The 12,352-nt window shown below is 52.9% G+C and overlaps 1 protein-coding gene across 1 annotated transcript in view; it reads right to left on the reverse strand.

Annotated features, from left to right (window-relative positions):
- Positions 1 to 1,022: 1,022 nt before the first annotated feature.
- OSBPL2 (oxysterol binding protein like 2) overlaps positions 1,023 to 12,352 on the reverse strand; it is a 34,569-nt gene continuing 23,239 nt past the window's right edge. The window contains 8 exon segments of the mRNA XM_061210385.1: positions 1,023 to 2,322; positions 2,559 to 2,649; positions 3,204 to 3,327; positions 4,715 to 4,843; positions 6,668 to 6,791; positions 8,523 to 8,612; positions 9,332 to 9,439; positions 11,163 to 11,345. Of these exon segments, the coding sequence (XP_061066368.1) occupies positions 2,220 to 2,322; positions 2,559 to 2,649; positions 3,204 to 3,327; positions 4,715 to 4,843; positions 6,668 to 6,791; positions 8,523 to 8,612; positions 9,332 to 9,439; positions 11,163 to 11,345 (952 nt within the window). The 3' untranslated portion in view covers positions 1,023 to 2,219.

Genomic DNA, 12,352 nt, shown 5'->3' on the forward strand with positions numbered 1-12,352 from the left:
TGGGACGGACCTGGGTGGCACAGCGACCCAGACACGACCGTCGGTCGCCCACAGCAGGCGGCCTGTTAAATCAGGCCAGCACCGGTGTGCACATGACAGTTCTCTCTTCCATGAAACATACTCTGAGACGTCAGTGCGGCTAACTCTCCAGTGGCTCTCGGTAAACGTGCACTGAATCGATGGACGTGTGACTGGCTCCTACCTTCAAGGGGGAGCAAAATCAAAAGGCGAAGTTCCTCCGGTAAAGTGTGCTCTACTTTTCATCCCACAAGGACGTTCTGAGTTACAAGACGGCTCCGAAAAGCACCCGGGCCCTACCTCAGAGCCACAGTCGCAAACCGGGGGCCGACGACAAGGCCACCACCTTCCACACCGGCCAAACACATCGGTCGTGGGAGGTCGTCCTTCAAAAAGCAAACTCCACTGAAAAACTCTTTATTAGAGAGAAACACCCAACATCCCACTGTGTCACGGCGGCGAAGCTGAGGGGGCAGCTCTGGTGGGTGTTAGCATCTGTGGACACAGTGGTTAAAGGATCGTAACGGCCATGCTTTGAGGTCATCGGCCGTCCTGCCCTTTCTCCTTTGACTCTTGAATCGGGTGCAAAGGAAGCGGCTACTGGGGCCACGTGGAATCTGACCTCAGGGAGGACCTAGAGATGCAAACCTTACGGTAACTTACTGGAGGTGGTGAGAAATGGGATAGTCCACGGAGGTTGTCAAACTGCCCTAAACACTGTTGCTCTAAATGCGTCCTGGGTCCCCCCCACGTTCCCTGGACAAGGAGCCCAGCCCCGCCGCCGCCGCCGCTGCCTCCCGACCAGAGGCACGGGGCTCCCCATCCTAACGACCAGGTGTGTCAAAATCTCCGCTCTGCATAACGTCAAGATCACACGTCCTCGGGGGCTTTCGTGCGTCGCCGGCGGCCCCGCTCGGGTCCCATCGAGCAGGTGCGCTGGGATTCGACCCCGATACCACGCCTCGGGTTTCCGAAGCTACAGAATCAAGCCTTCAGAGCAAGGATTTGCTTTTTAAAGTGTTTTAATTACAAACGTGATTTTGAAGCTGGGACACAAAATGCCGACACCCTCTCACTGAGAACCCACCGCTGCATACAGGTGCGTGTGTGTGCGTGCGTGTGCGGGTGTGCGTCTGCGCACACAGCAGATTGTTTTCAATTCAAAGAGCTCTGCAACGACCGGTGGTGCTGGCTTCTCTACAGACAGTAAACAGTCACTGGTGCAGACATGTGCAGAGATGGACACACAACGGTAATGACACCGCTGGAAGCAGACTGCTCGGACCCCCCCCGCCCTCGGTGCCCCCAGAGGCGGGTCCCTCGTATTTCACACATGCAGGACAGGAACACAGGTGCTGCAGGGACAGGCCAACTGTTGTGACTCACTCTGTGACGTGGGTGTGGCCTGCAGTGACAGGGGAGCCCTGGGGGCCAGAGGCGGGCTCCCAAACCCGTCAGGGCTGGGAGCCGTCTGGGGACTTTTTGTCAAGGTTTCTGGCCACCCTCGGTTGTCGTGGTAATGCTTCATTTTGGACAGTGTACACGTGATGTTAATGCCTATCTTGCTCTTCAGCAAAATATTATTCAAGTAGTTTGAACTTAAATATCTTAATAATCTTTACATTATTGAAGATTGGTAAAAAATACAGACTCTGACAACTTTTCATTTCATTCAATCAGATGCTTTGAAAATCTTCACTTTTGCGTTACTGTAATCTAGAAAGCAATTCCTGGCCTTTATAAAAAGCTCTTGGTGGGACTTTTCTCAAGATCCATCTTTTCCTGTTACTGGTTCAAATTTAAAATACTTTCAGAAACACTTTGCCACTGCGTTATAAGGAGGAATGTGGACCCCGTCCTGTTACTTCCTTTATTTATAACTTTTGTAATTAAGAGGGTGCTGTAATCTACACCAGCCCCAGCTCTGGTTCTGTCCCATAAGAGAGAACTGTAAAGAATTTTCCTTTTCAAACCTTAATGGAAACGTGACGATCCCAAGTGAAGCTTTATGAAGAGACTGCAACAGTAGTAAAACGTTTGGCCATCAAAAGTTGATTAGAATTAAATCCTCAACCAGGGATGGTGCCATCTCCACGAACAGCCGTTAGAAAAGCTGGTTTCTGCTGTGACTGAAGCTCAGAGCAGCCACTTGACGGAGTCTAGCCTCTCGGGTCTCCGGGTCCGGGGGCTGGTCCGGTCTCTCAGTAGATGTCTGGGCAGCCTGAGAAATCCCTCTCGAAGTAGCCCCCCACGTACAGCCAGTCGGGGGTCCCAGTGTACGGGTTACTGCCTCGGTGAAACCACCTGCGACACAGAGCAGGCGGTCAGGAGGCCAGTGGACAAGACACGGCCGTTGGTCTTTTCTTCCCCCTGGGATCGTGGCCCCTCTAATTAGGCATCATCACATCACACGTCAGTTTACACGCAGCCCAGAGCTGCTGGCCACCATCTTACGGGACACGGGGGAGCTTCTGCTCAGCCCCGGTGGGTGGGCGGCCCCCTCCCCGCTTCCTCGCCCTCGTGGCCACCAGACGTCTCACCTCGTCTGCCACTCGGCCTCCTCCCTGGCCCGCTCCCTCCGGGCCTCCCTCTGCTTCTCCTCCAGCCGTTCCTTCTCCTGGCTCGCCAGATCTGGGTGCAAGCACAGGGGACTGGGTCAGGGCTCAGGGTGACAGGCAGAGCTGAGGGCTGGGAGAGCAGATGCTGGAACACCCCTCACACCCGACCCCAGATGAAAAGTCACACTTGGGTTAGCAAACCACAGACAGTAAAGGCCGTCAGCGGGAAGGCAAACCCAGGCACGAGCGCACAAGTGCACGGCCCAGCCCGGCAGGCAGAGGGGCCTCGGGGCTGGGCAGGCATGGGGGGGGCGCCCTCCAGCCAAGCGGCTTTTAAATAACAATGTGTCCAGCTTCTGAAATGTAATCTCACTGTCTGTTGAACCTAATAAGAAGACAGCGTACTTGCATTTTGTATGTATTCTTTTTCATTCCATTTTCCTAGTAATTTAATCTTATTTTATTTAGAGAAGAATTGGGCTGCAGCAAACTAGAAATTTTTTAACCCTTTCCCCACAGACGGTTTGAGAAGCACGATCTAGAAGACGCGAAGTGTGGTTGGTTAATGGTGGGGGGGGGGGAACGCGCTCTCTTCCTGCGCCCGCCTGCTCAGCCGGGGCCACGCACCCATGTTGCCGTTCTCCATGCCTCGGATGTCAGGGCGCAGCCGGCAGTCGGTGGGGGCCAGGATCTTCTCCATGCCCGTCTCCAGTTCATTGAGACTAACCGTGAAGCTCGTGAAATTATACATCTGGGGAGCAGGCACAGAAATCGTGGCTATAAATGGCGCTCTCTTCTGCGCACTCTTCCCAGCTGGGGGCCAGCGACACTCTAAACCCCTTCAGAGCAGCCAAGTGTCACTGGCTCCCTGGAGGCACTGCTGTCAAGGTCACCGGGGCCGGGGCTCCTTCCCTGCCCTGACACGCACTCGCCTGGGGCTCCTCCACTCCGCCCCCGCGGGGGGCACCCAGACCCTCACCCTGACGTCCCACCCGCACGTCTGCCTCCTCACATCCTGGGGGCCGGACGGGAGTCTCCAGCTCAGCTCCTCCGGGGGGGGGCTGCTGCGCCCACGTCCCCCCAGCCTCTGCCTCCCGACAGCCCAGACCTGGGGACTCGCCTCCCACCTGGCCTCCCTCCCGCTCTGGCCCCTAAAGTCTATCTCCACAAGCGGCCAGAGGGGCCCACCTGGTCCCCTCGCTGCTCGAACGACCCCACATCGCTCAGAGGAGCAGCGGGGCTTGGGCCCCGGCCGCTCCCCCGCCGGAAAGCAGCTGAATGGCCACGTCCTCCGCACCCCCGCCTCCCCCAGGTCCTGCTCCACGTCCCCAGGGCCCCAGGAGGCCCGCCCCCAGCCCGGCAGGCCGGTCGCTGTGCTGTGTAGGGCCGGGGTCCTTGCCTGCCCTGTCCTCGGGCTCTGCTCCCAGGGACCTGGGCCCCCCGCACCGATCAGGAGGTGCTCACTGAACCAAAGGGATGAGTGTTATTTTTAAACCTGAGCTTTTTTTGCTATTATTTTATACTAGTTTGTACTCTACTAAAATTATAATAGTGGCTGTGTTGAGGTAATGTATTTACCGATGAATGTTTTGTTTTGTTTCCTTTGTTTTGCACATGCTGTGCTTTGCTTATAGGATGTGACGATACAATAAAAAATCTTATAGTATGTTGTGTATGTATTTTATATATAACTAACACATAACTTATAATATATTAAAATAAAATATAATTTATTACATGTGTTACAGTTATCATGTAATTATTTTTACATATTATACATTACTGTAAATATATTTATATTTAAATTATATTTAATTATAATTGTACTTACAATTTTGCATTACATTTAATAAATTTATTATATGTAATGCAAATTATAAGTGCAATTTTCAAAAACAAACATCAAAATGCATTTAAGCACCTAAACTGACGAGTCAGAAAAATAACCCCTCGAAACTGGTTTGGAAGCCCTTTTGGTAAGACGCACCCGGTGTAGACTCTGAGGGCTCGCAGTGTAACCCGGGTACTGTGATGTGTGCACACAGTGTTGATGTGTCGGGGTCAGGGCTTGGAGGGCAGGGAGTCCCTTGGGTGACGGTGGACGGCTGGGGGGCCTGGCTGGGGCGGGGGGCGCAGACCTGGGCGGAGTTGGGGGGCCGGGTGTTGACCCTCCAGAGTAGCTTGCTGCCCGGAATGACCTGCACCGTCTCCTGAGCCTCCGGCACGGCATCCACCACGTCGCCGTCGGCCTTCTCGGGGCAGTCGTCCTGAAAGACACAGCACCTCAGTGCTCCCAGAGCCCCTCCAGACCCGCCCGGAGCCCCCGAGACAGCAGCCAGGAGCCGCCCTCCTTGTGGGGGGAGCCCGTGCAGCCTTCTGGGTGTGACTGGACGGGGCGGCACCTCCTAAGGAGGCTGAAGGTGCCTCTCCCAGGTGGTTATTCCCCCACGAGCTGCGCTTCTGCCCTCAGTCGAGACGGGGTTCGCACTTGGTGATTTCAGGGTGTCTTAGCGTTTCTAGACTGGGGATCACGTCTCAATAAAAAGGTACAACTGCTACTTCTTTTTCAAAATCAACGGGACGAAGGGGAAGAACAGAGTGGTTATTCAGGCAGCTGTGAAGGGAGACACTTAAACCGTGAGAAGCACAGCCTTGGAGTCCTCCCCCACCCGCATGTTATGTGCTTTGGTGCCAGAAGCTAAATAAAGACACAGCTCAGTGACAAGTACCCACACAAAACGCTCCCTCCTTGTGAGGTTCCCCAAAGGGGCGACAAAGCCACACCAACGCATTAAAACACATCACTAAACGGATTTAACATTCCACTGTATGGTCTTTAAATGGAACTTTACTTTTTTTTTTTAGTTTAAAAGAGCATTATTAGAAACCATGTCTAATAGCACCCATGAAATATCACAATATAAAAAACACTAATGGCGGACTTCCCTGGCAGTCTAGTGGTTAAGACTCTGAGCTTCCACTGCAGGGGGCACAGGTTCAATCCCTGGTCAGGGAACTAAGATCCCACATGCCACATGCCATGTGGCATGGCCAAGCAAACAAACAAAAAGCACTATCAATCCCAGTGGCGGCTGAATATTTTGTTAAACAAATATTGAACACCTCGGGTTTGGTACAGTCTAATTTATCATCTAGAAAAATGTGACACCTCTTTTGAACTATCACTTCTAGTTTTAAGCTCAAGAAGAACTAGTCTTAAGAAAACCAGTATTCCAGGGCTTCCCTGGTGGCGCAGTGGTTGCGAATCTGCCTGCCAATGCAGGGGACACGGGTTCGAGCCCTGGTCTGGGAAGATCCCACATGCCGCGGAGCAACTAAGCCCGTGTGCCACAACTACTGAGCCTGCGCGTCTGGAGCCTGTGCTCCGCAACAAGAGAGGCCGCGACAGTGAGAGGCCCGCGCACCGCGATGAAGAGTGGCCCCCGCTCGCCACAACCAGAGAAAGCCCTCGCACAGAAACGAAGACCCAACACACCCAAAAATAAATAAATAAATAAACTAATTAAAAAAAAAGAAAATCAGTATTCCAAAGCTCCAAGGGGAAAGTATCCTTGTGAAAACTTTCCAACTGTTTGGTATGTTACCTGGTACTGAGAACTAGAAACGCAGAAGTGACATCCACTTGCTTGTTTAATGGGTCTAAGCTAACAAGGTGCAGGGAAACAGGAGATTTATGAAGAAGTATCCAGAAGAGGGACTTCCCTGGCAGTCCAGTGGTTAAGACCCTGTGCTCCCACTGCAGGGGCCCAGGTTCGATCCCTGGTCCGGGAACTAGATCCCGCATACCTCGCAGTGTGGCCAAAAAAAAAAGAGAAGTATCCAGAAGAAAACGGAGGTGTCCTCTGATTCCGCCAGGCTCGGGGCGGGTAGAGGCACGATTGGGACGCAGGTGAACTCCTCCCCCGTCCAAAATCAGAAGACAAGCAGCTTTGCTTGAGAGACAGGTTCTGTGATTCACCCTCTGCAGCTGGGGCCACAAAGGCACTGCGTCCCCCGCAAGCGGCAGGCCCGGCCAGGCTCCACCCACCCACCCACCCCACCCGCGGGGGATGCCGCACGGAGCCGCTCACCAGCTTTGTCTTCCGCAGGGAATCAGTCCTCCTCTCCTGCTTCTTGAAGGACTCGTACGCAGCAGGGTCCAGGCCCCACAAACACTCCGTCCATTTGCCATAGATCATAAAGAGCTTCTTTTTGCTGTAGTCAAAGGGAATTTTTTAAAACCAAGTTACCAGTTAACAATTATAAACCATTCATCTAAACGTGCAGCACCTTAATTGTGACCATGGAATAAATTCTCGTTCTGGCATGTCTTCTTATAAATTTTAGAGATATTGCTGGGGGTAAATGCAAAGATGAAAAGTTTCATTTTAGCATCTCCTACTCGTGGCTTTTGAGACTAACTATTCACACTCCTTCACGAAAGCAGAGAAGAGAAAATGAAGGTACGGAAACCTGAAGGGCGAAAGATGGGCCGCAAGAGACGAGATGATGTGAGAACAAGCATATGACGTTATTATGTTTAACACCCTATGCGCCCGACTGTTATTTTTGAAATACATTACATTTTTATGTACCGTGTGTTCTGCAGCCCTTTTTCTATAAACCACATAAACAGCCCTCCCCATATTCAGCTGATATGGTCTGCTTTATCTTCATAACCTCAAGTCAGACACCTCTGTCACTGTCTGCCCACATTTTTCATTTAGTAATAACCTCGACAGATCTCTCTAGATGAGCCACCAGAGCTCTCTGCCTGATTCCAAAGGAACAATGCCAACCGTGTTGGGCCCTTGTTTTTCCTTCTCACGTCCTCCTCGGGGGAGAGCGTACAGTTGGCCACGCGCTCCCTGGAAAGGCTGCCACGCCCGCCGCGGGACGTGCTGGGAGGGCCAGCAGGCAGGGACACGTGGCCAGTCCTCACTCGGCAGATGGCCTGGCAGACACTCTCTGTCTCCAAGAGATGTAGCGTTGGGAAAGAGCATCCAGTGTAGGGCGGAAAACCAGAAACTCAGAACACGACTGGCACGGCTCACTGAGTGCCGGTGGGCGTCCGCTCTCGCGGCCTGTTTCTGTGGATGAGCTGACCACAGGGCGGGTCAGTGCTATTCCCACTAACAGGACTGCTGTCCCGTGAAGTCCACACACCAGGTCCTAACTTACTTCAAGGAGCAAAGTGGTCAGAGTCTTACGTCTAAAGGTATTTTAAGGAATTAGAACAGGTGAATTTCTGGTACCCAGTAGAGTGGGATGGAGCAAAAGCACCCACTGCTTTACACTGGAAACTTCTTTCTACTTGAAAGTGTATATATTTTAGGAGCTGGAAGGAATCTTATGGCTGTTATACAGCCCAAGTTACTTATTGAAAAAAAAAGAGAGAGAGAGAAATTGAGACCCAACACATAACGTGGGGGAACCCCCCCCAAAATTTGTTAAAATTACTACTGGCCATTTCTCTGCTCACAAAAACTTTAAAAAGTCCCAAATTTCCAGATTGGAATGAACAAGTCCCATGAGAATGATGCTCATAAGCTAGTGTTTGGGTTTTGCCTGACAACTGTTACGGATGCCAGGAGAGAGAAGGAAACACATGATCAAATTCTAAAATCTCAGTCCTGTTTGCACAACTGCAATTTTATCTCTCAGTGAAAATGTTGAACTTTCTCACATCCATTTTATCAAAAGAAAACAGACCCAGATCTTTTACCCTCGAAGAAGGGGAAGCCGGGATCCATCAGTCACCACCCTGAATGGTGCACTTAAAATTCATCATTATCTCCTTCTGTGCTCAGTAATGAAATGCTTTTTCTAAACAAGAAAGAGTCATAACTTGTCCTCCCCGGCAGATGTCACCGGCACAACTACGTCTTTTGCAGAGACACACACGCTGTCCAGACACCCTGTGACCCAACCCACACGCGGACCTACTTTTTGTCTTGAATGTACCCTTCCACTTTGTGAAGTTCTTTTCCAAACAATCCACACGGTTTAAAGTGAAGCACACACTTATCTCCAGTTCTGCGGGGAAAACAAACACGGGTTTCTGTTGTAGACATGAAACATCCAGGAAAGAGAGAGGGAAGGAGGGAGAGGGAGGGAGGGAGGGAGAGGGCGGGCAGACTGGAGGCTGCCCAGGGCAGGGCAGCACCAGGACCGAGTGGACAGCACGGGGATCTTTCCGGGGGATGGAAAGCTTCGAGCACTTCCTTGTGCCGATGGTTGCACAACTCAGTAGATTTACTAAAAACCATTTAAGTGTCCACTTTACACGGTGGATTTTATGACATGTAAATTACATCTTAATAGATATAACAAAGCCAACCAGCCATGAACTTCTAGGAATAAGGCCTGACAGACTGGACAGCGGACAAGATTTGAGAACGGTCACTCTATTTGCATCGGGGAATCACACCATTCTTCAGTGTAGTTTAAAATTTCAAAATAAATTCACTATTGTGACTAAAAACAAAGAAATATCAACACAGAGCAATAATGATGACTTCGATCAGTGCCAACCAGAATCAGATCCAACCACCACCACGTGAGGGGCCTCCCAGCCAGCGAGGCCCGTCTGGAGGCCGAGGGGCACGGGGTACCAGGGAGGGGCACGGGGGACCAGGGAGGGGCCCGGAGAAGCTGACAACAGCGTGAAACCATGGGCTGAGTGCCAGCTGGTGCTCTGGGTGCTGCACCACCACCCTGACTTCGACCGCTGCATGACTGTCAGGGGCCGTTACCTGTGGTTTACAATCTCCACCGTCCCGTACTGCTCTATCCAGAGTTTCCCGATAATCACGTTGTGGACACAGCAGGTAGGGTTGGTCCACGTGTAGGCTTCATTATGTCTGAAAGACACCAGAGAACAGCAAGTCAGAGGCCAGTGAAGCAAAGACGCCGCGCGACCTCAAAAGCAAAATACCAGACAGAATCAAACCGTAATTGACTTAAAACCTGCAGAAGAGCAGAATATCGCTTTGAACTCCCTGAACAGGGGCTACTTCTTTAGCATTCGTTTGAAATGTCCTTCTTCTCTCCTTTGTAGCAGCAACAAAGCTTTCTACTTAAATGTCGAGACAAGTTAATAAGCAAGAAAAGGCTGAGACAAAGGCAAGAGGTTTCCTGTGAAGCCCTCAACAGAACAGCCCCGCCGCCCCAGACTGCGGGAACTGCGAGGTCCCCAGCGCGTGGCCCTGGCCGTCTGGGGACCCGCGTGTAGCGGGGATGGGTCCTGGGGGTGCAAACACCTTCCCGTCAGTCAGTCCTCATCCTCCCCGACTGGCCTTCTCCAAGGAGAAGAGAAACCCCACAAACGGGTGCTGAGCAGATGGCCGGACGTGTGTCTCAAGGGAGGCTGCGTCAAAGAGCCACAGTTCAGGGCAAAAATCAGCTCAATGCACAAGCATTTCATGATGAATATTTGGAACTCCTTGAATTTCCCAGGAACCCAAAGGTGCTAATTGACAAGGTTTGCGACCTTTCAGTTCCCCGTGCCTCACCCGAGAAAGCCAAGAGCACGGGACAGACGGGACAGGCACCCTCCCCAGGAAGGGGCCGCCCTCACCGCGGCCGGGTGACCTCGTCTGTCCCGAGGTGCAGGGGTTGGGGGGTGGGTTCTGGGAAGACCACGCTCCTCCAGCCCGGCGGGGACACAGGAAGTGCAATGACATCAGATGCTTCCCATAGGGGCTACGGTTAGCGAGGCTCACACCCCAGGGAGCCGGCTGCACCCCTCGGCCTGGACCACCCGCGATGGGTTTGCAGCGCCAGGCGGTTGCTAGAGACTCAGTTTCTGCTTTGAGGGTCTTTGATCACCATCGGATTGGGCACGTTTGGATTTAGATTTAACGGTGCTCGGGCGTCCGGGAAGACGGCCCCTTCCTTCTCACCTCCTGGTGGTCAAGCCCGACCTCCCACCCTGCACACTCAACCCGGGCTGGTCCGCGTGACCAGCAGCACGTGCACGTAGGGCTGTGGTCACTTCTGAGGTCAGGTCACAGAAGACACCGCAGGTTCTGTCCCGGTGGGGGTCTGCCCACCGCCCCGGGCCCCGGCTCTGGGGGATGCCAGCGCCTCGTCTGCACAGCTGTACGGAGCAGCGGGTGGCAAGGAACCGAGGTCTCCTGCCAGCGGCCAGCACGGTGAACGTGCGAGCAGAGGCTCCATCCACTTGCCTTCAGGAGGCCTCCCGGCCCGCATCCCGGCTGCGCCCGCACAGAACCCCGGCAGAGCCCCCCACGCTGCGCCTGACCTCCAGCCCCCAGACACCGTGGGAGGACAGTGTCGTTTCATGCTGCTGAGCTGGGCTGTCACGCAGCAGGAGGTGATGACCACGACCAGGGACCGAACCGCAGAGATCAGGAGAGAGAAGACGGGACCCGACACAGTCAGACGTGAGGAGGACCCCCAGGAACAGCCAGCCCGCCGCGGTCTCCAGCCTCCTTAGAGCAAGTCCCTGCCGCCGGAAAGGCTACCTGCCCGCAGAGCACGCAGGGTCCCTCCACCAGAAGGGAGGAGTCTTCGTCCTAAATGGAAATGGATTTCCCTTCGGATGCGCGGCCGCCCACTCACTTGAGAAGCTCCAGCGTGATGGTGCCACGGGGCTCCGCCTCCACGCTCTTCCCCCAGAACTTGAGCTTCGGGTAGATGGAGCCGTGAAACAGGAAGTCCTGATGGAGGCCCTCCGAGTAAAATGCACTGATGGGGGGGTGGTGGCTGACCTGCTCGGATATGAATCTGAACCCTAAGTCTTCCCTGGGAACAAAACAAGGAAAAGAAAGGAGGGGGCAGGAGGGACAGCGAAAGGGCCTCATCAGTGACAGCAAAGCCAGAAAGGTCAGCCCAACCCGCTCTCGGGGGCCCGCAGCTCAGCGCTTGTGGCGCTGCAGGACCGCATGGCCACCCGGCCCCCACGTCTGGGAGGGGCGCTGGGATAAGGGGACCACGTGTGCTGTCACACGTGGCAGAAATATCCGACACGGCTCCCTGACGTCACACTTGGCCTAACACTGACCACATGCAGAGCACATACACATGCACACAGCACACACACGCACAGCGCACACAGCACACGCACTGTGCCTCCAGGGCCAAAGTCAGCACCTCGCAGAACAAGCGACAGTGCAGAGAGGCCTCCCGCCCTGCACACAGGTGCACAAGGAGCTCTTAGAACCAGCGACTCAGAGGACTGACAGCAAACTGTCACCTTAGTCCTCGAGGGACGCCCACTGCCCAGTAAACCCAGAGTAGGACTTTCCAGCCTCCTTTCAAGGCTCCTGGCATTTCTGTGATGAAATGTCTTATGCCCAAGATATTCCTGGCCAGGAAACAGGATTTTTAGTACACTCTCTTTTTCAATAAAAATGTCAGTTTTTAATTGTTCCAGAACTCTGAATACACCTACAGCTGTAGTCATTAAAAATTATAAAAGCTCAACCACATAATTACTAACTTAACTGGAATCAGAATTTCCAATCATTACAGAGGAAGGAAAGTTGAAAAATTAGATTTTAAAAAGGTTGCCTACCAAGGTATGTAATTTACAAAATGAATACTTGTCTAAGAAAAGAAAGTGTTATTTTTAGTTATCCACAAGCAATCTCTAAGGATGCAAAGACACTGGTGAATGGCCAGGCTTAGTTATGTTGTCCCCCAAACAGGAAGACGGCTCCGTCTCACACGTGTGGCACGCGGCAGACACCGCAAGCGTGACCTGGAAGTTAAGGTCCGACACACAAGTTAAGAGAGAATGTCAGTGTTTC

This window comes from Eubalaena glacialis, chromosome 13 (genome assembly GCF_028564815.1).
Source record: "Eubalaena glacialis isolate mEubGla1 chromosome 13, mEubGla1.1.hap2.+ XY, whole genome shotgun sequence".
NCBI lineage: Eukaryota > Metazoa > Chordata > Mammalia > Artiodactyla > Balaenidae > Eubalaena > Eubalaena glacialis.